Genomic DNA, 26,046 nt, shown 5'->3' with positions numbered 1-26,046 from the left:
CTCTCTTTGTCTGGGGAAAGGTGTTTCTGAGAGATGCCGAATTTTCATACCTGCCTTTGCCACCTATGTAGAAGGGAGGGAGCTAAAAGCCTCACACTCCCAGATGTCTGCAAGGACATAACTGAGTGAGACACTGAGTCTAATTATCCCAAGCCTTTCATTCCCTTTTACTTCAGTGAACATAGAGAGGACCTGGCTCCATTACGGCAGATCATGAGACTGTAAGTACTACACCTTCAACTAGGAGCAGGGGGGGAAAAAAGCAAGGGGTAATTGCTACGTATAGACAGTGCAGTCATTGAGAGACTTTTAACCTGTTTATCTTTCCTTAATAAAGTTTTTGCAATCTATGAAAGAATGACTCTGTTATTCCTCACCAAGCTTCGGCGCATGACCCAGCTTTTTCTACCATTCAAGGAATGTAATTTAAACTAGATTTAGACTGCTCTGTGTGGCCGAGTATGATGCCCACTGGAATGTTGAGCTTATGCGGAATTGTTTGGTTCAGTTTAAATAAATAAATAGCATTAAAATCTAATCATGGAAAGTGTAGCTGTTAAAAATAGACTGAGGTAGCGCTCACCCGAAGCATCAAAAAAAAGTATGCGCAGGAGGGATTCCGAGAGCCGCTTCATCAAGCGCAGGAGCAGCCAGAAGACCAACGCTGGCGAGATTTCAGGCACGTAAGCATCACCGCCGAGCCTCCCCACCCTGCAGCACGAGTTCCCAGCAGGAGTTAGACCTGTTTCCTTTTTTTTTGCACTTCAGCCACCTGCTTTCCCTTCAATCAGATTCTCTTTGGGGACACAAGATCCTCATCGAGCTACCTGTGGCGAGCCTGGCACGCAGCATGAAAACCACCACGTGCAATATTTCTCCACCTGTGAAGCAGCTGTTTAAAAATGAAGCAATATTAGAAAGGATTTTACTTTTTCTTTTGTTTGTAGCTTTTGATGCTGAGTTTCGTTTGTCTGTGCCACAGTAAACCTCAGTGAGCAAAAGGTGTCATGAATCCAGATGGCAAAGACAGTTTCTGTCTCAAATTGTTTCACTTTGTGCCCCTTTCTGATTACTTCAGTCATCAGCCTTAAACATGAAACTGTTATCATTCTTGATTAGGACATATAAGTTAATCAGGGCATTTAATGAAAAAAACTTGTGAGACATTTTACATATCAGGTTCCATAATCAGGTTGGGTTTTGAGTATTGGTGAATATTCATGAATGGAAAAGAATATTCCCTCTGGTGCAGCATATATTGGATTTTCCAGGATGCACCATGGGAACAGACAAGAGGGCTGGCCATGGTGCATCATGGGACCTTTAAAGTAGCCTGGAACCTAGCCAGCAGAGCTTAGTCCAGACAGCAGCTGCCGCAAAGACCTGGGGTAGCTTTTCCAAATGAGTGCGCTCCCTTTTTCACTAACATTTTCAGTTGGAATTCCACTGAATTCCACTTTTCTTTTTGCTCCTGCAAAATTAAATGCCTATGGAAAACAGAAAACTTTCTGAACAACTGTACTCAAGCGTACCAGGGGTTTTTGGTGGTTGAATTTCTGTCTATATGCTTTTGACAAATGATGGTGCTGTCCGTAGGGATGGCAGACAAGGTGCTCAGCTGCCTGCTCCACCTGCACTGCACAGAGAACAGATCAATTCATGCATCTGCTCCTGAGCCACTAAGTTACAGTGAGATTTTGTTTAAATTATTACTGATTAGAACTTGCTTTAGAACACTGATTTACACAGGAAATCTCTGCAGGAACTGACTGATCAGCAGGACAGATCTTCCTGCCGTGAGGACCAGGTGGTCAGCCCAGAGCAATGACTCCTCCAAAGGTGAGCTCTCCCTATGTCTCAGCTAAGCCTAGTTCTGCATAACACTAGTCATCTCCTTGTCCCCAAACCTTACAATTTCCATATATAAAGCAGACAAGGGATGGGAGTACAATCAGCATTTTTCAGAAAGGAAATCCAGCACTCAAAGTCATTCAGTCACAGACTGGAGATTTCCTGAGTCTTCTTCCAGTGACCTATGGTCACTGCTATTGTCTCAGACAAGTCCCAGTTCAGATGTTAAGTGTCATGGGTGACATCAGGTCACCCTGAGAAATTTCACTAAAGGCTTTAGAAAATGTATGTCAGTTTTAAGTTTTTCAGGCGTGAATAAAGGAAGTAAAAAATCCTTGAGAAATATGTACATTCATGATTAATGTTGCCTAGAGAAAGCTACATAAGACTTCCAGTTCATTCACCTGTAAATTTATTAAAGGGCCCAAGAGCATTCAGGTGCCAAAAGAATCATTTCTCTGACACTCTGGTTCTAAAACCCTGCAAAATGAATCTTCCTCCTTTGCCCAATACAACTAACCATTAACAGATCAATTACTCAATTTGCATGCTGCTGCCAATGGCCTATTTACATTTGATAGGGAATGCCTGAGAAGCTCACAGTTTGAAAAGCTTGTCTGAGTATGGCCCAGAGCAATAGAAAACAGAACAAAGAAGAGAAGAGCTAGTGGCTTTTAAAGGTGAGATGCCACAGAGCGCAGATGGGATCCAAGAGCGTAAGGAAAACCTAAGAGAAGGAGCAGTGTGGAAGAAGACGGCGGGCAGCTCTGCTGTGCACAGCAGCCTGGTGCTGTGCTCTGAGATTGCCCATCTCTGAGCCAGCAGCAGCCTGGGCCAGTGCCTCCCGGTGACGGCTCCAGCAGCGGTGCAGCCACACTGCTGTGGCACCCAGCCCCGGCTAGTAACATCACCTTCTCTGTTGGGACCCACGGAGTCAGCCACAGCATCGCTAGGATGTGGAAATATCGCCCCCAGTCCTAGTGCTGGCTGTACCTCTGGATAGTTGTACCATGCTCAGCCATGCAGGGTATACCTGACCGCTGAGTGGAGGAAAAAAAGAAGCAATGACAGATAAATAATAAACAAAGCAGGGCCAAACAGGGGTCCAACAGGGAGTGACAGTGGGAAAACAGTTGTACAAATGGTTTTGAAAATGACCAGTCTGAACCCGGAAAAAAAAAAAGGAGAATAAGTTTCCTCCTCATACCCTTGAACTGCACAGCATGCCTCAGCATGGCTGTATACTGCTTGGCAGAACTGTGAAGCAAACCACATTTATCTGCTGAGATATGTATTCACCATATGTTTCAAAGAGTGCACTGTCATGCCCAGAGAAACTCCATGAGTTCCTGGAGACTCTTAAGCTCCGAGTTTCTCACCTCCAACACCTTCCACACTGTAATCTCAAATTCAAAGTTCCTTTATTGTTGCATATGGGAAGATCACAGAACAGCTACTGTGCAACACTTTATTTTCAAACATCTGTTTCCCGGTTGTCAACTTTTTTTCCTACACCACCTCTCATGTAGCTGTGCCTAGTCACTCCCTTTCCTTCCTCCTGCTCCGAGACCTGCAGCTCCACCACTGTAAAAATAGCTGGCATGGAATGCTAACTTCTCTTGCTAGAGAACTGAGACAGCTGTAGTTGCTTGAAATGTGGAAGGACTGCCCAAATGATTCATCTTGCTGCTCTTCCCCGGCCCGTTTCTTGCTTTGCTGCTTTTCCAAAACATTATTTCTTATTTGCAGATAGCTGGTTGTTGTGGCTGTGCTGATGAAACTGTCCTGATGCACCACGGGAAAAAGGAAAGGAAGCTTTAGGAGGTACGTCTCATACTCTTGAGGTCATCTGCTGACTTTTCCTTAAGTAGTCCAGGAGTAGCTAAAAATATGCTGAATATAACACACAGAGAGAATATATTTCACCTAAAGCAAATGGAATAAGCAGTAAAAATAAAAGCAAAGAAACTGAGCCCAAACCGTCGCTCATCAGTAAAAACCTCATTCTGACATATGGTTATGTTTATGGTTTTGTGTGATATTTAAATATAACAGGGAAGAACACCAATTTTTAAAAAAAACACTGATCTTAAAATGGAGCACAAATCAAGGCGTGTGGATGCATGTGTCCATTAACTGCATGGGAAGCAGAGTTACTTCTGCCTGATCACAGCTTTTGAAATCTAGTCTCAAGATTATTCTTCAGATGACCATTAATACATACTATGGTTTAAAAGGGTATCCGTTTGCCCTATTAAATCTCTATAAGAAAAATTTATTTGGAAAACGCAAATAAAGCACGTTAGCCTTTCTGTTGAGAAAAATACATGCTAGTCAGCATACAAGTCTGGGGAAGATAGAAATTATTAAAGTTCAGAAATACTCCAAGTTTTCTTTATCCAAAATGTTCTGTTCCTCTGCACTGTTGTATTCGCCAGATTGAATGGGCTGCTACTGCTTTTTTTCTTCTCTTTTCTTAACGGTGTAGTTTTGAGAAGGCTGTTTGGAAACTTATGTTGGGATGATAATCTCCAGCAAATGCCAAACTGGCTTAAAGAGCAAGCTCCTGAACATTCACAAGGACCTGTTGTAATCATGCTGGAAAAACTTGGAAAACACTATAATCTTTAAATTGTGCTCAGATGGATTGTCAATTGCCGATGGTGTATTCCAGATAAGTTGCTCCCCTGGAGTCTCACTAAAGTCTGTAGAAGCCTATTTCATGCTATATTTATTATGTCTGCACCCCTTTTAGCTCCATCAAATTAAAGCTTTTTTAATAAAAAAAAAATAGATGTATTCTAGTTGCATGAAGATGAAGACTCCATGTAATGAGATAATCTACCTGTGATCTGCTGCCAGCTTGACCGAGACATAGTTCAAGGTAAAATGTGTTTAGAGATCTGAAGTAGTAGATTACCAGCAAAGAAAACATTCCTGTTTCCTTATCTTAGGGATACTGGCTTCCTGATAGTTGTGGATCCTCCTCCTGCGTGAAGTGCTAAAATACCTTTGTTCAGCATTTTCGATTTCATCTTGTAGTGATAATGGAGGTTATGTATAATCTCTGTGGCTGTTCAGATTCCCTTTTTGGCTCCCACAGTGGGTAGTACTGGAGTTCATGCAGTATCATAAGAGGTGACTTCATAGCACACTAATTACATAGGGTTTTCAAATTACTTTGAAGATGAAAAGTGCTGTATCAGTGCAACTCCAGGTATTATTATTATTTATATAGCATACATAAACATTAGTGGAAGCCTAGCTTTAAGTCCCTTTGGGACTAAGGTGGGAGGAAGATTTGGACAAACTCCATGTCCTTGCACTTTCACTGCATCTGGTTAAGGTAGATAACTAGCATTCTGAATTCCTCTGCCGCCTTCCTTAATTACAAAATACTATGTAAAAGAAAGTGATTGAAACAAATGTGGACTCCTATAAGGTGAGATACAAAATTACTTTCTAATCTGTCAGCCAAAACTTATAGTAGTTAACACCTGTGAGATTCATTCTGAATGAAATTAATAGAATTAATTCACTCATTCTGAATGAATGAAATAGGAGAAACACCAGCTTGTTAATTAATAGATATTTAATGGAGCAGGATATTCTAAGATATTTGAGTGCTCCTTACCACATCATGCAGGGAAAAAATAATCACTACAGAAAGCTTTTTCAGTACCAAACATTAAATACATATTGCAGAAGTGATATGCAGAAAAGAAGTGGGTGGTGGGAGAAGATGGCTGCATGGGAGGAGTGGAGAAGAAGACAAAGATTAACAAGATATGACAAGCTCCCAGCTGAAGCCCCAGGCAGAATGGAAGAGGGATGAATTTCTAAAGTTTTCACTATCATCCATGCAGAAATCCCTTCACACCTTTACAGCTAGACTTTTCAGGACAAGGAATGGTGATTGACTAGTTTGCCTCGATCCTACAGGAAATCCCACGGAAAACAATCCAGACCCACTTTCTCTACTTGCACACCCTTTGACAGCACTAACTGAACATCCACCCTACTACTGAGGGATTGAGTGCTATAGTCAGTCCAAAGTCCACAGAGCTGGGGGGTACCAACAATGAAAATGGAGGCAGAAGAAATTCCTCAGAGATTGTCCTAGACCTCAGCAAGTTATACAAGGCCCATGGATTCATGGCTGGATCCTCTTTGTGCTCCTGAAATAAAACTACAGGGACTTGAATAAAAGAAGGTACTAAGTAAAGCTCAGAGCAGGGTTTTCATCTCATGTCACTCAACAGAAACTCCTTGTCCTCAACAGAAGTACGCCAGGTCAGACCAGGTAGGATTCTTGCCTGAGTAATACTTCTTCGCCTCCACACACAAAACCCAGGTGACAATCTTACAGTTGGCTATATATTCAGCTTTCAAACAACTATGATGAGTTTCCCAAATATATGGCAGAGTACTCCCAGCGAAACACTTTGAAGTAATGATGCATAGATAATTTTGAATATTCCCCTTTGAATAGGGAAATTCAAAGTGTAAGCAAAGCCTGTGTTTTGAAGAGGCCTTCCTGTGGAGGGTGTCCTATTATATGTAAATACCACTGAGAATAGCATGCAAATATGGTCATTAGTGAAGGTTTGAACTTTTCCAGAACAACTGCAGTTTTGAGCCAAGCTACTTCAACCTTCAAAGGCAGCAAACTCTATGACTCAGCAGAAGCTGAGACTGAAAAAGCCTGTTTCAGCAAGGACCGGTGGTTTTAAGATGCTAAAGTATCCAGAGGCTTTTCTAATCCCTTAAGCTATTTTCCATGCTGTTTTCCTATTCAGTTAGTTGCAGACGTGTAAAAGAGAACTACTGTATATTCCATGATTGCACTGTTTTGCTATCAATTGTCATTGTATTTCCTTACATATTTGGGGCTGCTATGGTTTCCTCTACAGACCTTATATTACAGATGGCAAGAGAAGGAGGAAGGGGAGGATGCAAAGACTCTCACCCAAGCAAAGCCCACAGAAGAGATACTGAGAACAGAGGCACATTCAACAGCATGGAAAAACTGCTCAGGTGTTTGGGATATGAAAAGCTTTCTAATAAGGATGAGGAAAGGCAAAGTGAAGATTTCACTCCTCAGCTGCCCAACCCAGCAGAGTTAGATGCATGTTACAGAGTACCCTACACTCCCTTCTGTAGTCCTGTGTAAATTAGACGTGGACATCACATAAATGTATTACATTACATTTACAGAGTTCATGTCTGTTTGTAAAAAAGGCAAACCTTGCCATAACTTGCCTCTGCACTGAGTTACAGTAAAAAGAAAGCTGTGAGGAAATAGTATGATTACACATATTCAAGTGGTCACCATTCAAGACTTAGTACCTTATACCCATAAGGTTTCCCTTTGCATTTATATCAGTGAAAATTAGATGTCATAATATATCTTTCTGGATCCAATCTGTTTATGTCTGAAATTGAGAGGAACTTTTACATTGATTTAAATGACTGAAACCCTGGAACTCATGTGAGCATTTTCTGTCAGTTCTAATGGGAAGTATGCAACTGCGGTCTAGGCTTGTTTCAAGGAGCAATTTGAATGTCTGAACATTTTTCCTTTTATACTGGTCTAAGCTCACGTCTCATTTTGTTATGCACATTTCCTCAACATAGTAGCAGAGACCTGGTCTTTTTAAGTGACGGGAGAGTCTGCAGTCACCAGAAAGCCATTACTTTTGACTGGTTGACTCCCTTGACTGTGTATTACTAGCCCAGCACTGCCTGTCCCAGACTCTCTGCCTCTCCAGCACTATGCTTCTTCAGCATTTAAAAGGAGTTAATGCAAAACGATCACTGTAAAAACAAGTCCGTCTTTGCCCAAGGTGCATTTGCATTGCAAATTCCAGCAAGCCAGTAAGCCGGATGCAGCATTTAGGCTACCATGAGAAAAGAGTGAGGGCAGCCATTTTGGAGGCGGTTGGTCTTACCAGATTACTGAGCAGCTGTATCTATTTAAACAGTTTCTAGACATAGTACCTATAGATAATGCTTACCATGTATACATGCACAGTGTCTGTATTGCTTCATAGGGTCTCCTGGTAGTGCCGCATGTTAGGAAGTATTTAAGACAAGTTTAAGACGAGCATTCTTTCTTGTGCCTACCAAAATACCTTTTAAATAAGTACAGGAAACAATAAGCTCTTCCTGTTTCAATCTAGTGATGTGCTAGCATCATGTAATTTACATCTGACACACTTTCCAGGACTGACAGAGTCTGGGTGTGAATACATCCTTGGGCACAGTCAAAAACACATGGTTAAAGACAGGGAAAGGCAATCATTTCTTTGCAGAGCTGATCTTATAGCCCCATATTTCTGGAGCCATTATGTTAGAATAAATTAGAATAAAATGGAGGACCCTCAAATAGTTTCAAGGGACTGAGCCAGACAATATGTCTAGGTAGTGATTTCTCAGACATGACTTATGCTTCTGACCTTATTGTCTATGTTGGCAGTACAATGAAAGTAACGTAGGAGTAGCTTCAACAGCTCTGTACCATCAGAGGATTGCTTTTTTTGCCAGCGAAATCCTCAAGGGCCATGCGCCCCACCTCAGTCGTCAGAGTCCTCTGGCAGATCTAACTGCAAATGACTGGATTGAATAGCATGAGAAGGAAATTAAGACATCTTCAAGGAGATTATAGTCATTCTGACCATTTGTATAATACACTGCATTAAAAAAAATATTGTATATCGGGGTAGTTCATGAGCACAGTAGAAGCCTCAGTCCTGCCAGGTTTGGATTAGCAGTAAATAGAGAGAAAGTTCTGCAGGAGGAAGGCAAATCCTATTTTCTTCCCTATTCTGTTTAAAGTCTGGTAAAGGGAGCAGTGGTAATCATGGAGGAATTACAAGAAGAATTAAAAGTAGTCCTGACCTAGTGGGGTAGAAACAGCTGCCACCAAAACTGGAGAAGGTTTTGATCTGACACACCCAGAACTCCACATTAACCAATCAAGGTAACTTCAAATCTGGATCGACTCCCAGATCTGAACTCTACTCCTTACATCACTACTTTTTTTTTTTCTTGAATTGATACCAAGCTGCAGAGAAATTCCGAGGGAAATGCCAGCATGGTGGTAATGCGCAGTCCAGCTGGTGATGCTATGTAGCGCAGCAGCACTGCAGACAGCCACGGTTCTGGAATGGTGAGACGAGTACATAATTTAAAAATGACCGATTTCAGGGGGTGTGACAGGTACACTCACAAAGTTTGTTCCAGTTCTCAAACTGTTACTGTAGTTTCCACTTTAAATATGGAAATTTCATTTCTAAATTAGGAAATAACCTTCAGTGTGTGCTCACTGTACTTAAAACATCTTGAAATTACATGATCTGCATATAGATTTTAGGCTGTCTGTAACTTGTCCTTCTAATTTTACTCTTTACAAACATTTCAAATTACTGGGGCAGGGTGGGGGCCTTAGGATGAATTTGCCTTTTTTCAAAATACTTCTACACAAAACATCAACACAAAATTTAAATACAGAACAGATTTTGAATTTGCATTTTCTTGCTGTTTTGTTTGTAACGCTGCTTTTGTTTTAATTACCTTCAGAGATGTGTATTTTTACATCTTTTCCAGTTTGAATTCAATATCTAACATATCCTTCTACAGAGGCTGAGAAGTATGCACTAGCATTGTATCGCACGTTGTTTTTTGTCAGCTGCAGACAATGCAATTGCTGCTGCAGAGATGCACTGGGAGAAAGCGCATAACAAATTGGATGAATGGCACACAAAATTTTGTCGCTGCAATGACTTTGAAGTGTGTAATAAATACACTCCACAGAAATAAATCTAGGTGGGAGAAATGGCCCATGGCATGTCTTTATCCTACACGCACCCACACATGCATTACCACCAAAAAATCACTCAAGAGAGAATTGGCACTGAAGCACTAATTTCTATCAGTTGTCCAAGATGCCCCAAGGAACTGAGTCCTTAACTTGGGACGTACCTGACAATCAGCCTGTCTAGGAGACAGCTGAGATTTTGTCTCAGGATGAGCCCTTCTCTGGATGTTTCTGTATCCACCTTTCCAAGGGCATGATCCTCACAAAATGCTTGGAATTCCCTTCCCTTTGTACAGATGAACTAGGACAAGCCATCTTAAATATGACTCGTTATTATTTAAGGAATACTTCAAGGAGTCATTCCTTGTGATAGTGCTTGTGTAGTATCTCTCAGAGCTGTAAATCCACTACCACTGATTTTTTTCCCCTTCTTTATTAATAGGAGGGGGAAGAATTCAGACTTTAAATGATAAGCAAATTTGAAAGTAGAAATCTGTATGATAACTGCATGACCAATATATTTTGATTTTTCAAATAAAAAAGGAGTTGGACCATCTTTCCTTTAGAGTCCAATGCTGGAAAGCGGAGCACTGTATGTCTTCATTAGTGATAGGGACCTAAATGGTGAAGCAGTAGACAGTATGTGAAATCCCAGCCTTATCAAAATCAGTACCTTTCTCCCATTGACTCTGAAAGAATGAGGATTTCACTCCAGAAATTGAAACTGACTGTCAGTCAAGCAATCTGATTATAGGGGAAATGTAAACTAGAGGCAATGATTTCATAATGTTGCATCTAGGCCATATACAAAAATTGCTTGAAAAATTATGTGATAGTATCTTACTACTATCTTTTTTATAATACTTTGCAAATAAATATGTATTTTCTGAGGCTCATGGCAAGATTTGAATTACAGTAGTTCATGCTGAGTATGACTTTGTTCCAGGAGTGGCACAAACAATGCTTGTTTTTCCAGTGTTGTGAGGGTATCTGAATCTGGTCCTGTGAAATTTCAGTTCAAAGTAAATCCAGATGGATTAAATCAAGAATACTGCTGAAGTGCAGAGTGACTGGGGAAAAATGAAGAGAGAAGGAAGGAGTTTGGATTATAAGACTGAAACAAGATATATGGACATATAAAACAGTAAAAGACAATAGAAAATATATTTATACTAAATTAAAACTTTATTGACTAATGTTCTCCAGACAACATGATCCAACGGACTATGGTTGCATACATGCAATGAAGTTGAACACAACAGTAGTTTAACATGGAATGTCAAACAAATTAATATAATGTATTAAATGAAACAATTTATCTGTGTTGCTGCAAAATGAAACGAAGCTATGTATTTCCTTGGTCATTCTGTGTTCAGCTAAGAGGCTATGCATTTGAAGAAACTGGTAGATTTCTTTAGCATATATTTCAAATAAATTAGCTAGAATTGTACTCTTTAAAAATCCTTTCAACTTCACTTGCATTTCAAACAAAATCTAAGTGTAAACACTAAAGTTGCTAGAGCCATCTAGAAAGACCTAACTGCCAAACTCGGAGTGGACATTACAGTTCAGTAAATGTGAATATTTAGAACAAGAAAAATACCAGTTACTGCAAAAGTCATGTAGGCATATTTTATTATTAATCCAGCACAAAGCATTTCTTCTAAGTTTCTCACATAAAAGACTAAAGCTTGCTTACAGTACTACATCTTCTATCATTCAAGCATCATTATTACCTATCAGGGAGATTGACTAGATGACCTAATGGGTCTTTTCCACCCCTAACTTCTACAAAAGAAAATCATTCATGCCAGCAAGAACACGGTTCGCTACATCTTGGGCTTGATCCTGTAGCCTTTGTTCAGGCAAAACCCCCACTGACTTAAAAGAGAGGTTTTCCAGAGCAAGACATCCAGGATCAGGCCCCCTTTATTTTTTATTTTTAAAAAAGCATCCATTTAGGATACATGGAAAATATTCTATAGAATTAAAAAAAATATGACATGTGCTTCACTTGCATTGAAGGAATCAGAGAATGTAAACACCATAGTGGCCCACATCTTCACAATATCCATGAGAAAGTGTCAACTGCAAGTAACCTGTGTGCGTTTATTTCTCAACGTATGCTTCTGAGGATGTTTTGTGTATACCTTTACCTCCACATCCACACACATATATACACCCTTAATATACATAAAGGTGTGATAAATTCACTAAAGGCAGTTGCTTGCCTGTCTTAATGCTTAAATCTGCTAGTGGCAGCAAACTGGGTTTTATATTATGCTAATTAGACTGTACGTGAGCAGCAGGACACAAATATCACTGTGGGCAAGACTGTGGTTGCCGGTTCTACGAGTGTGGAGCCATCCCACTTACGCACATCACAAAATCTGCCTGCGTGAAGGGCTGACAGGTGACCAAAGTATTTCTTGGTGGGCCACGTCTGAAATTTGAGTTGAATGATTCAAAAGCTGTAGATTGTCCTCACAGGAGCCTTTTGACAACCTGGAGGACCACATAGGAAAGTTTACCTTCAAAGTGCACTTTCTAAGAATGGAATGTTCTTGACAGGGAAATGATCAGAGGCACTCCTGGACTTTTTTGCTTGTTGAATAGGAAAAATGTTTTCATCTTCAGGCAGCACTTCACCCTGACAAATGTGAGTTCAGTTATTATTGGGTTTTAGTATTACAGAAGATTCTTTAGAAACAAACACGATAGTACACACATACACATACACTCAGATATTTACAGCCTTTCTAGAAAAACAACCCCCTACCTTAGTACTGACTACCTATCTTTTTCCTTTTTTTTCTTTTTTTTAGTATTTAAATTCTTTAAACCAGCTACATTAAATACCAATGTGTACTGTACCACCCCACACCAACCCCACATCCCCCCAAAAAACAGCAAGTATTTTAAAAGTTTGTTCGCTTGTATGTTTGTTTTTATGATTGTTAAAATCTCCTGCTTGAGACTGTTAAGTACCACCTCCACTGGAACAAGATCAGCACTGACTGCATCTTCCAATGCATGTCGTTTCATAGTTGAGCAAGTACTGCAGCTAGAAGCTTAGATCTCCAGGTCGTCAGGTCGAGGCCTGCTGCTGGCTCGGCTGCTGGCTCTGCTGGGAGGCCTCTGGTCCACAATGGTGAGGGGTTGCAGCTCGTGTCCTGACGCCAGTTTTTTAGTGTTCTGGTGCTCATCGGAGAAGTCGAAGGGCTGGGCGTGCGAGTTGGAGATGGTGCTGCCAGCCTGCCCCATTCTGTTCTGCTCCGCGCTGTAGTTGGCCCAGTTTTGCTCGCTGGCTTGCTTATTGTAGTTACGACAGGAGGAATTGTTCCTGTCTCCGGTAACGAGCTTGTACCCTGGGGGAGACATGGGAGACAAGGGGGCGGTCGGTGAGGAGCAGCCATTGTAATAAGCATATTTGGGGGAGCCACAGTCCTTGGAAGGGCTCATGGCACCGCTGTGGGAGTAGGGGTCGGTTTTCCCTTTCACACGATCCTTGACACCCTTGAAGAACACGTAGAAAAGCTCGATGATGTTCAAGGCAAGAGACACCAAGGACACAACCAGCATGAAGAGGATGAAGATGGTTTTCTCAGTTGGACGGGAGAGGAAACAGTCCACTCTGTGCGGGCATGGATCTCGCTCACAGGTGTAGATGGCATTCAGGCTAAACCCATAGATGTACCACTGTATCAGCAAGAAAGCAACCTCGAAGACAGATTTAAACAGGATGCTGATGATGTAAGTACGGAGCAGTCCCCCACGCATCTTCACTTTGCCATGCTCTTCGATCCCATACTTGAATTTCTTAATTTCTATTTGCTTGAGGTGCATATCCACATTCACACCATCATTTTGGACCACCTTGAGCTCTTCTTCTCTTTTGTTCAGCTTCTCTTCTTTCCTCATTACATAGAAGACATGTGCCAGGTACAAAAGGGTAGGTACAGACACAAATATGATCTGCAGAACCCAGAAGCGTACATGGGAGATGGGGAAGGACTTGTCATAGCAGACGTTCTCGCAACCAGGCTGTTGAGTGTTGCACCGGAAAGCAGACTGTTCATCTCCCCAAGCAGATTCGACTGCTGTCCCCAGTAGCAAGATTCGGAAAATAAAGAGGACAGACAGCCACACTTTCCCTCCTGCAGTAGAATAGGCTTGAACCTTGTCAAGAAGTTTTCCCAAGGCACTCCAATCACCCATCTTCACAGGATGCTGGCTAAAGAAGAACACAAAGAAAAAAAAATAGTGATGGTTAAGACAGAACTTTAATACCTTCGATACACTGAATCACAGACCAATGCTAATAGAGCAGTGATGTCAGCTTTGTTTTAATTCATGTGTTTTACATAATCTGAAGAGAAACCAGAGTTTTAGTTAGTCTACAGGTGGAGTGAGAAGTCAGGGAAACTGAAAAGAGAAAGTAACATATAATGTCTCAGAGCACAATGAAAAAAGAGGTTTCTAATTTCACTCCAGTTTTCAAGAAGTCCGTGACTACCCTCAGTTGCCACTGTGGTTGGCTCAGCTTCCTTGGTAGCAGCCTCAGTTCAAGGATCTACACCTGCCTCAGGTAGAAAAGAGCTGTGACACACCGCTGAAGCAGGGTGTGGAAGTACGTAGTGGCACTGCCTGAATATGCTAGGAATAAATGAAAGATTTCTCTCTTTCAGTGTGGATCATTCATGGTACTTTTTATGTTCACTCTTTGAGAGAATAAGCAAGCAAACCATAGTATAACCTAAATACAACAGGTTATACTAAGTTAATGTTAGGGTCGGATACCTAAAATTTTATCACTGCAAAATGTGTGCTATTTTTCCTACAGCAACATTAAACTGAGCTCTTGCATATCACTACATTGTGTGTGATACATTTAAGAGTATAGTTCCTAATGATGCCAAGTTACACTATACTCAACTTCAGAAAAAACTTGCTATCTAAATAAAGTTTATTCATTAGTATTTGCAGCACAAAGATCAAAGTTAGTATTCGTTACCTATACTTTTATGAAGGAACCAAAAATAGTAAATACATGGAGTACACCTAAGCTCATGTTACCATATTGGAGGACCTGGTTTCCTGTTTATCTGTGGCTTGCTTAATTTGTTGTAGTTTCAGCTTTGTATTTGCATCTTTTTGTATTTAAATTCCTTCACTTTGTTTTGAAAGGAAAAAAGATTTAGCAAGCAAAAAAGGTAAATGAGCTCTCTCTCTTTTTAAGGCAACTCCTGGCGTGCAGTTTGCATTCCAAGTGTTGAACACTGCAAGTTTAAACTGTCTCTCTCGCCTTGAGTTTTAAAGTGCGCATTTCTGGGACCCAGGCAGCTTCTCGGGGATAACTGGAAATACACAGGATGACATAAAAGAAATGAAATGGTTTACTTGATGTTCTAGATTCCTAGTAAAAACAAAGTTCACGATAGGATTTTTATCAACTGGAGAATGATAATCTTCTCTGCATAAAAACTTACATTTTAACTTGCCCCACATAAACAAGCGTGTGAAATCGGGCACTTAAAAGGAAAAATAATCACAAAGTTTCCCTTTTAAAGTAGATGCTGCTGGGTATAGGTATTTGTTCCGTGCATGCTGAGTAAACCCTTCCTGGTATTAACAGTGTTGATAATGTTCAAATTACTTCCTCCCCATCGCATCATGTATATATTCCCTCGCGAAGGTCATTTATAGGAAAAGCCCTTTTTGGATAATTCATAAAATAGGAAATTTTAGCACCAAGGAGATTTTCTTTCAAGAAGCAGTGAGTCACTGGAAACACAAGATTATAAGTCTGGCAAACGCAATCATAACAATAGATGCCAAATAAAAACACACTGTTCCTGCCATCGGAAAGAGTCTGAGAGAGTAATGGGAGACAAGTGTTTAAAGTACTCCCTCCGATAGCTCCGAGACGCCAATTATCTTTGAACCCCTGAAAAATATCCCAGGGCCGTTTCCTCAGTCTGCTCGTCAGCTTGCTCTGAAGTTTACCTACTGCGCCAGGCAGACCCTTCCTCATCTCATTAGTTCTTCACGTGAATGAAGCCCCATCAAAGGATCAGGCCTGCTTCAGACTTTTAAATCTGGAAGCCTCGGCCGGGAGGACTACACAGCATGTTTGTCTCTGACACATCCCTTCAGCCATCCCCAGCTTTAGTCCTTCCCAGGAAAGGCTGGTCTGTCTTTATGGGCTCGGGGCGGCAGAGAAGGAGTCGGGCACACGAGCGCGGAGGTCTCTGGAAAGGCTGGAATGAAATGCGACCACGTTCCTCCTCAGGCTGGGATTGTTAAAACAGAGAACAGCCTGTAACTATACAACACGTGAAGTTTGTTTTAAAGGCGAGCTATTTGCTCCATGTCCTAGAAGTGGACAGAAGGAGCCTTTTTCATGTAACAGCTTCTTGATTTAATTAGTCAGCTCTCCGATGATTTGAAACTACTGCATTAACAGACTTTCCTCAGACTCAATGTATTTTTTTACTGTCTAAATGTTATTTCAGATTGGAAGTTTGATTAAGAAAACAGAGGATGTGTTATTTCTAGGCACTTATGTGTTGTTTGTTTTTTAATTACACTCCACTCTGGTCCATTAATGCAACGTGATTTACTTCAGTTTTGACCTACTTAATCCCACACCTGCAATATTTTGAGAATTTACTACCTATTTTTTCATTTGTTTCAGCATGCAAAATTGCTAAGTTTCATTTATGTCCTCTGGCAATATAAGCTCCAGGAGGAAACATTCCATGCTTGAATTACTCATACATAGTTTTGAAAAGCAACTTTTTTTTAAAGAGATCAGTTACATGCTGGCCTTTGCCAGTGATAAAAAAACCCACATCAATTTAAAACATTGTACTGTAATCAGATAACCTTATGGTGGCACAAATATATTATTCCTTTGCTTAAGTGGATTCTGTTGCTTTATGAAACAGTACTTTGTTTCGCTGTAGAGAAAATTCATTCAACGGATCTAACTTGTTTACTTTCAGGGCATTGAAAGACCATTTTTATTAACTGATTAAAATATCTGTTTTCTAGGTATAAAAAGAGGTTTTGTATCGAACAGTTATTTAAGTATTCTAGCTTTGTAAATAGTTTGAAATGGATGGCAGAACTTTAAAAATAGTTCTTCAGCATTCTGGACTTAAACTTCTTTTAACAATTCCAAACACCTTAAATGAGTCCACTGAAAGGCACAGGTTGACCTGATCGATTGATACAGTTTCAGTACTTCAGGAATTTAAGGATATGGCTGATGATGAGCACGTGTGTTTCATGAGTTCTTACTGATTATTACTTTACAGGATTATAACCTTTTTCTGAGACAGACTAATGCCAGCCTAGTAAACTCTTTAAAAGATGGATTTCTTCCAGGTCCTACTGTGTGTGGGTAAAGAGGAAAAAAAGCCACAGAGCAGCAGGAGATATGACAGCATTCATCTGCATAGGTTTTGGATGACCACGTATATAAGAAATTTGATTTGTAAGTCACAATTAAGAAATTCTAGAACTATTTTTTATGGATGGCATTCATCACATCATCTGGTTCATATTTTCCAGGAAGAATAATGCAAACTCAGTGCTGTGGTAACATGCCCAAGTCTGAAGAGCAGTAAGGGTTAGAGTGGGATCTAAATTGGGATTGTGTAGCTGAAGCAGTTGGGAAACAGGCCAAAGTTTTGGTTTTCCAACCTTTCCTACCTTTTTATGTGTGCTCACACACACATAAATAGCCAGCAAAAGAGAAGATTCTGGACCTTGAACATCAATCAGCTTGACTATTTCCCAAAAGCAACCAGCATTGCAGAGAAAGCAGATGAGATGTACAACTGATGGGATTTGGATGGGTTGGAATAGGGAAGGCTAGTTTTCTGAAATCTTACAAAAACCAGTGAATGTCTTCCAGACATTCCCCTGGGAAGGTTTGGTTCATTTGTAGGTCTGCAGACAAGCTCCAGTTCATTTCATCCACTGGGCAAAGATTATGCACTAAATGGTTGCAGTAACTAGAATTTAAAGTGTCACAACTGCGTGGTTTTTTCGTTGTCTGCTCGTATTGCTGGTGGTCAGCCACTAGCGCATCTACCCCATTAGCCTTTGCCTCTCCTGTGTTGTACCCTCTCCACCTAATTCAATTCTAAAGCACAGTTGCAAAAGCAACCCTAAGCACTTTCTTAGACATTCTCTAGTTGTACAAGTCAGGTCTACCCTCTGTGTTACTGCCCAGATTCATCCCTCTCCCGACTCACTTTGAAACTAAGAGGAAGAAATGCTGAATTCCCTGAGGGGGCCTTGGGCACTCTGATGCTCCTGCTTGCAGATTTTGAAATCTGGATTTCTAAAACGTACGTGTGGAATAAACAATAGACCAGGTGCGTCCATGCGAGATCTATTCAGTGGGTGACATGGGGAGGAGATACCAGAGACCAGGGGAAAGAGAGCAATGTATCTCATTAACGTCATCTAACCTTCCTCATGCCCACAGGAATCCTTGGCCTAAATCAACATTCATTTCAGAGACAAATAAAATCAATCTTTCGGGCTTGCATAATACGAGAGCTGAGATAACTTTACAGTGTTGAATCTGCTTGTGCTCCTGAGTGTATAAGCATTTAGATTTATGTCACAAATCAAATCCCTTGTGCCCCTCTCTTCCCTCTCCTGAACCCAGCCTGCTGCTCACCCTTCTCCCATTTGTATGCTTGTTAGGTATCATGGGTCAGTGCCAGTGTTTGGCTTTGAAGTTTCTGAAGGAAACAGTTCAGTAAACATCCCAAAGACTAGAGGCTTAAATTCTGCAGTGTAGTGTGCTGTCCAGATGTTAAAAATGGCAGGATGAAAGCTTCACGCAAGTCCTCCAGCTTGCTCCCTATGCGCACACACGCACACACACACACACACACACACAGAGAAGTCAGGCACAAGGTGTCCGTAGCCCATTTTTGTCCCCATTACCAGGGGTTTTCGTCATAAATCTCACGTACAAAAATCAAAAGGAACTCCTCAGATGAAATATGCCACTTCATGAGGCTCGCTGGTTATCTCAAGGCAAAATGTGAGGACACACATAAGCACACAATATTCTTGTTTAAGAGGAGAACGTGTTACTCGATAAGATAGACTCTGTGCTTCGTCTGTCTTTCAGCTGAAGGCTCTTTTTCCTGCCTCCTCGTGTTGCTCTTTAACTACTGGCAAGCAGCAGGCAACAACTGCTATAAGGAATCACTCCAAGTCCTGCAACGTAAAAAGCCTTTTAGTTCTCCAAAAGATGCTGCTCAAGCATTTTTGTCCTCCACATTTTGGTATTTAAGCCTTCAAGGTAATAATATAAAGGGAATGTGTCATATTGGGATTATGACATATTGTGGATATTCTTGCACAGTTCTTCCCAGACAACTTTCATCTATATCTACCCAAGACTTTCACAGACATTGCCAACGTGGTAAGGCATATCATGATATCTCACATTCCTTCGCTAAAATCCCTCACCGAGGTTGCTAAAACAGAGTAACTATATACAAACCAGGTTAAAAATCCATAACCCACGTCTGGATTTTATCACATCTATTTTAGAAGAAAAGGGGAAATCTTATCAGGAAGACCACGTGAAAGTCACCACTTTAGTAGCTGCAGCACTTAACAAAGCACCTAATTAAGAACCTTGCTCTGCACAAACTATTAGGCATCAATCAGGATTCCCATATGAAAGCAAAATGTGTGGGGCAGAAATGGGACGCAGTCAAGACAAGGGCTCCCTGTTACCAACTTCTGATGCAATTTCGGTACAACAGAAGAGCCTGAAGCGCACCTCGGGTCTTTCTTTAAAGGAGCTCATTTAGTCCGAGGCAAGCACACAGAGGAGCGATTTCGCCCAAACACTAGCAACAAGTCCGCAACTCAGCCCTGCAGTTACTCCACCACAGTTTCTCCTTCAGCGCAACAAGGTTAAAAGTTGTGAAAGTGTCGTATCTGAAGAAATGTATAGAAAGATGACCAAAGAAAGCAAAGAATTCCTACAAGTTTGAACTTGGCACTTTAAGAGAACTTACGCTTTTACAGATGTATAGTTTTAAACACGTTCAACCATCAGCGCGATAACACAAAATTGTTAGGGTGAAAAAAAAAGTGTTTTCAGAAAAAGTGATACACAAAAAGATGGAAAAGGAGAGCTTGCAACTTACCCTTGCTGATCAGCAGTGAAACTGGATCAGAATACTTCTTTGGAGGGTTAAAGTAAAATGGAAGAGCACGTTCAGGCACTCAGACCTGTCTATTTAAACTTTAAAAGTCTACTGCTGTTTTGTATTTTTCATCCTTCCTTCCCCACTAATGAAAGAAAAGTGCTGATACCTCGTAAAAGTTTTTTCTAACTTGGAACACTGGGAGAGCTTTTAACAAGTTTTCAAGCCTCTGACTGTGAAAGAGGAGGGGAAAAGGAGGGGTGGCAGCCCAGGAGGAGGGGCGCTCTGCAAATGGAGAGGAGGAAGGTGGGGGAGGAGGGAAAGAACTGAAGGCACAGCAAAAACCAGCCCGGGGAAAAGGAGGGAGCGAAGGCATGAAAGTCCACTCTTGCTGATGTAACAAAACAAATACACGAGCAGTCAGCAGCCACCCCACACCCCCACACCCCCCCCGGTCACTGAGGGCACCTGGGTGGCACTTTATCCAGATCTGGGCTTGCCCGGGACAGATGAAACAACTTAGCTCTCTGGTGTGCACCAGCAGTTTCACTGCAGGGAAAGGGAAAAATGCGTGAAAGGGATTAATGGGTAACCAGCGTGAACCTCCTGGATGCTGGGGCTGGACCGCATAGCTGCTGTCCCCATTCCCTCCTTGCCACTACGTAGGAGAGGAAGCCCTCACAAGCCCTCTCCACTTTTTGTTGTGAACACAGCTTTGTTTACGGAGGTCTATTTCCTTTACGTGCACACATGAAAGTACACACCAGGAGCAGCGTGTTTGTTTCTACAGCAGATACCCATCACACATTTTTTTTTAATTATTTGTGTGTGTGTGTGTGTGCGTGTGCGTGTGTCCATCCCATGGGAGAAATGAAGAAATGATCTCACATTCCAGGAAACTCTTTCCAGGAAACTTCAGAAAATAAAGCATAGTACAGAGAATCAGTCTTCAACAGTGAGAAGAAATGCTCCTGATAACTTCTGAGCGCATTTTACAGAATAAAAGCATGCTCCAAAACTCATCTATTCAATTAGAATGAAACTAGATTGGCTTTGCTCCTGACCAGTCCCTGGTTAAACGCTCCTTGAAAAATGCCTCCTCTGTTGAACAGAGATTAATTTATTTCTCTGCCTGTGTTAAGCCCTCACACATGGAGTCCAAACTGCATTAGGAATTGGTCTTGTACTTGTTCGTGTCATGGGGTATTAGCTTCTCTGTGGGACTGCTTAAGAGCTTCTCTAGAAGTGTTTGTGGTTAGCTAGTTCTCAATGAAGTTTCACATTTTGGGCTCTACCAGACGCCTTCGGGTTTCAATTCATGTTATTCTTATGGGCTATTTCTGGGCTCAGTAGTGTGGATGAGCATTTCTTGCTCTTTAAGGTCTATAAAGGATGGGAGAAGTCCAGTAATGGCCATTGAGAGGTTCCCAAATAAAGGTCCTCTTTATAGTTTCTTTTCAAAGTAATGAATGTTACACTCTACAACACAACCTAGATATTGCTGCTTATTTTTCACAGCCTTTACCTACTGCTTTTCACCCAGCACTCTCCGGAGAAGAGATCTAAGACAAGATCTTTGTAGAAAGATACTCAGCAGGGAGCTTTGAAGCTGGGAAAGAAACACACAGTCCTGGTTCCTGCTCTGGAGCTGTTTGTAGCAGACCACACTGCCTCCTGTTTGAGAAAAAGAGCTAGTACACTACATCTGTACGCCTTCCATTCTCCTTCCTCCGGCTACAGATGGGGACCGCTGGGTTCCCTAGCTTGCCCCCTTGCCTTTGATACTGGCTGTTAGTTTTGACAGCTTTTTTCGTTTTTACAGTTGTCCAAGCCATATGGCAAAGAGAACCTTTTCTTCATGTTGTCTGAGTGTTGTTTTAAGGTTGCTTTTTCTCTTTACAGCAAGGGAGAAATGGAGCTTTGTGCTTAACAGGCTGTGAGCTCTTCTTGAGAATTAAAAAATTGTAATACACAAACCATAGCATTTCAGTGCCCTCATGACTATGGTATAGACAGTGAGTGGAGTACACATAATGCTCCTGCTACTGCCCCATGAAACACTGGTTATTCTAGAGTAAAGTACAGAAGACCAACAACATGGCTACATGTGTGCCGATGCTGAGACAATGAAGAAATTTGGGATATCGTATGTGTTGGTGCTGAAAAAGCTGCCCCTTAGGAAAGCAGCTTTATGCCAGGAAAAAAAACTTAAATTATAGCACGCTAGCATACAATGCTATCATTCCCTGTCAAAGCTGGCATGATCACAGGGTCCAGCTTGCCCAGTCTTGCATTTTTGCATGTATCTTCCTGTATAGGCTTTGCAATTTTTCAAACATTCTTATTTCCAAAAGAAGGACTGAGAAGTATTTCTCCACTTAAATAAACAAACAGTATTTGTGAGAAGCCCAACACTCTTAAAATCCACTTTGGAAAACTAAAATGTGTATGTTAGTAACAAGGGAAGAATAATTTTGCAGCAATAATAAGCATAACACTTGGCTTTGCTACGGCATTATCCACATAAAAAGGGAAAGTATTTCAAGTCTCCACTGTGGTACTGTATAGAATTAAGAAGAATTATTATTAGTCCTGATAAAAATGACTTGGAAATGTCTCTTAGAGTTTGGAAATATGTCTCCATGATCACAGCCTATTACCAGAACATATTCAGCTTCAGATGATGCAATGATCTACCATTTCACAAGGTTACCACAAAGTCTCACACTCATTTGCATTGCAATGGAAATAAGCTTTTCAGATTGAACAAATGTCTTCACACACAACCCCTCTTCAGCTGAGGCTGTGTTCAACAGGAAAGCATGGGGGTATCAGACCTGAGATATTTGCAAGTCTGTTCTTAATTACAGACTAAGAGACAGGTAAGAAGATCACAGTTAGATTTGAAGCCTTGTATCGTGGAACACAGACTCTTTCTACATCATGGAATTGAAGATTTTGGGGCCCAGAGCTCTCTGGGACCTATATTGCCATCCGTTGACATCTTGCCTTGTGGAGCAGTCGGCGCTGTCTTGTGAAGCAATCTTTCAGCGTGGCAATGCCAGGACTGCAGAACCTGTTTGTCTTTGGTTTGGCAGGCTACAGCACAATCTGTAAGGGCACGTTCGCACTGCGACCCAGACACAGTGCTGGAGCCCAGGCTCCATCAAGTGCATTTCTGGGACCGAACCTCAGGGTGACTTCCACAGGATTTCTGTCCACTCTCTCCTGAATCCTCAGGTGAACCAGTGAAATAGTTCAGAGCCCATAGTACTGCTGCTGCATTTCTACACAGACTTACCAAAGGGAACCATAAATTGGATTATTTAGTACTTCCAGCCTTTGACACAGATTCATGGTTAACACAGAACTCAGTCCACTGTTTTCTTTCTATTTATTACCTGAACACAAGTACAAAATTCTATACAGAAACTTTTCCCTCACATCGCCTCCAAATACTCCCTCAAAAATATTTTAGTAACCTGATTCGCCAGGAAAGCCCGAGTGAATGTTTCATTTGGAAGGCTCTCCACTCCTTTGACCATTACAAAATTTCCCGTTGATACCAGTGGGGTTCATGGTCTACTCCCAGTTAAGGATGTCTGTGATTTATGGAGTTCTTAAGACAAATAGCATGTCTTCACTTGTTTTCAATTTGTTTGCAAAATTCACTTCCCAGTACTCCCATGCACAGCACTGTCCTCGCCCTGTGCAATTTCAGAGAGGAGTCCACCGCCCGAGTAAACTGAGCTGAATATACAGTAAGCTGAGATGAATATACACATGCAATACAGATTTTCTTGGGTGCCTTTCAAGGCAGCTGTGCCGTCACCCACGTCCCTGGATGGCACGTAAGCTTCAGCACGTTTTCACCTATATCCCTTCTTGCACATTTGGCTTTAAAGACAGATTTCTGAATAATGCGTGGCCCTGTTTCATGCCCTATTGAGGTAAAGCTTCTCAGAATCTCCAAGGAACAACAATGCGGTATTTCTTGATTACCTAAGCACATAAATGTGCAGACTAATGATTTTTTTTTTAAAGCAGCCAGTGGTTTTCGCTTGTTTAAGGAATTTACATCACGTAGAAATATAACACAGCTTTGAAGTTGCTGGCCACAGCCCTTCCATGTTCTGTCAGCTGGGGTGACTGGGCTGGAGCCCACTGGAAGCTGCTGTGCCCAGCACCATCGGGTCTGAAAAACACAGCCTTCCCTCCCGCCCTGAGTTTCAAAGGGTCATTGCTTGTTCAAAGCAAAGGCAATTGTCATCCCTCAAGGCGGTAGCTGCTCCCACTTGGGTGGCACAGCACATAGCATATAAGAGAATATTTTCTGATAATCGTAAGGATAGTAATAATTAAAAGTAGGATAACCACAAGACTGTCTCTTAGTGAGCACACTTGCTGTTTTGTTGAAACTGGTCTCTCAGATTCATTTGCTATGGGGCTATTAAAGCTAGATATTCCCCAAGGGAAAAGGAGGCTTAGTCAGCACAAGATAGATTCTGCTCTTACTGATTTGCCTGCAAAAGAAAAAAGCTGCTATTTTGAAAGAGACCCTGCTGGAAACACATCAAGACTGGAGCACCTCAGATGAAAGTGTGGAGAAGTTCTCAGTGACAGATGCCATCAGATCAGAGCCCAGCCTAGCAAATGGTCACTATTCTCCGGAAATATTTTGCGCTGTTGCACAGTCATCTGTCTAAAATCTCAGAGTGCTTTATAAATATTATCACAGAACAAGTTACGTTACATTAACCTCTTTTACGGAGATGGAAAGTTCGTCATGGAGAATATCAGCAGCTCTCCTGAGTCATAGACAGCTCATAGCAGAACCAGGATTAGGAGCAAAATTTCTTAATGTCTGGCTTAATCCTTTAAGCCAAAAATTATTCTGTCCTATTCTCTAGTTGCTTTTTGAAATATCAGCTAGCAGTCAAAACAGCTAAATGGGTGTTTCTTTTTAAAATTTATGAGGATTTCAGAGAAGGAAAATACAGTGTTCAAAGTTTGGGGTGATGATTGTCTCTTTTCCGTTCTTTGTTCTGGTCGGTGCTTGCCACTTCATACCACTAAGATCTCGCCACAGCTTCTTCATGGTAATACTCAGCTTGCTCACTTCCCCATGCTCCATTTAGAAATATCAATTTGTTCCTGGTTCGCTAATGGACAGAAAGGGAGAAGGGTAATACATGGAGGCTCAGATGCTCTTCAGCTGCACCAAGGAACTTCTAAAGCTCATTACAGAAAGCTTAAACACCAGAAAAGTTGGTCTTAAAAGGACTTATCCCAGCATTGTAACTGATTCTGATCAATATCTCCTCAGAACAAGCTGCCCCTCTAGAAAGACAGTAGAAAACCATTCAAACAAAGAATGAAGTATGAGTTCACAGATCCTTATGAATTTGGCTCCACCTTCTGTACACAGTGAAAATAAACATGAATTATGTTGGATCTTGAATGCCAGTTAAGCTTTTTGTTTGTTTTATTTTCCATTTCACTTTCAAAAATCCTGCACTGAGATGACCTCATGGTATTTTGTGAGCTTTTATTTGTCTATATTGGTGGTGAGGTTTTCCAGTCATTTTGTTCCAAAGGATAGGAGTTTTTTAAAACAAATATGGCCATTTCAGGTTTTCAAACCATAGAGTAACATAGTGTGAAAGTAATGCAGTCTTTCACAAAACAATCTTTAAATTTCTTCAGGAGGTCCTGCAATGACCTAATACATTAGCACTGAAATAAAAGAAAATTTCAGAATGTGTATTGACACCGTCTGCTCCTTACTCTGATGGGCAATCTCTCTGGATTCAATCAATCTGCACACATTACGTACTACACAGCAATGTAAATAAAGGCTATACAGCCAAACGCCAAAAAATAAACCTACACAAATTAAAGAAAACCAGAGCAGGTAACTCCCCCAAATGCCTACTCAGCCGAAGATACTTTTGTATCTTTATTGATGAAAAACATTTTTCTTATTACCAAACAGAAAATCAGCTGTGCAATAATAATTGTGCTTTGGATGTTTAGAAAAAACGAGTGGTTTTGACATAAATTCTAATACTTTTTAGCCAGGCTTTACAAACAGCAACTGCCTTTCTGTGGTGGTCTTTGAAATCTTGTAGAGATTGATGAGTTTTCCACATGTGGCAGAACTGAGGGACAGAAAGT

At 41.2% G+C, this 26,046-nt stretch overlaps 1 protein-coding gene and 1 long non-coding RNA gene across 3 annotated transcripts; one reads left to right on the top strand and one right to left on the bottom strand.

Moving 5' to 3' along the window:
* The first annotated feature begins 1,765 nt into the window (after positions 1–1,765).
* Positions 1,766–4,735, top strand: LOC140648995 (uncharacterized). Its single transcript, XR_012041433.1, has 3 exons — positions 1,766–1,839; positions 3,601–3,675; positions 4,646–4,735. It is a non-coding gene; the product is annotated as an uncharacterized lncRNA (long non-coding RNA).
* A 6,101-nt stretch (positions 4,736–10,836) lies between these two features.
* On the bottom strand, positions 10,837–20,104 carry GJA1 (gap junction protein alpha 1). Of its 2 annotated transcripts, none has more exons than XM_072855772.1 (2): positions 19,870–20,104; positions 10,837–13,900 (listed from the first exon to the last, which is right to left on the bottom strand). In XM_072855772.1, the coding sequence occupies exon 2, from the start codon at positions 13,886–13,888 to the stop codon at positions 12,743–12,745; it is 1,146 nt and encodes a 381-aa protein (XP_072711873.1). In that variant the 5' UTR covers positions 13,889–13,900; positions 19,870–20,104; the 3' UTR covers positions 10,837–12,742. The 2 variants fall into 2 exon arrangements, with proteins under 2 accessions (XP_072711873.1, XP_072711871.1); XM_072855770.1 differs by having other exon boundaries at positions 10,837–13,904; positions 19,870–20,103.
* Positions 20,105–26,046: the final 5,942 nt, after the last annotated feature.

Source organism: Ciconia boyciana, chromosome 3 (assembly GCF_034638445.1).
Source record: "Ciconia boyciana chromosome 3, ASM3463844v1, whole genome shotgun sequence".
In the NCBI taxonomy this organism is placed as follows: Eukaryota; Metazoa; Chordata; class Aves; order Ciconiiformes; family Ciconiidae; genus Ciconia; species Ciconia boyciana.
The sequence above is the reverse complement of the archived record's forward strand: the minus strand, read 5'-3'. Positions and strand labels throughout refer to the sequence as shown.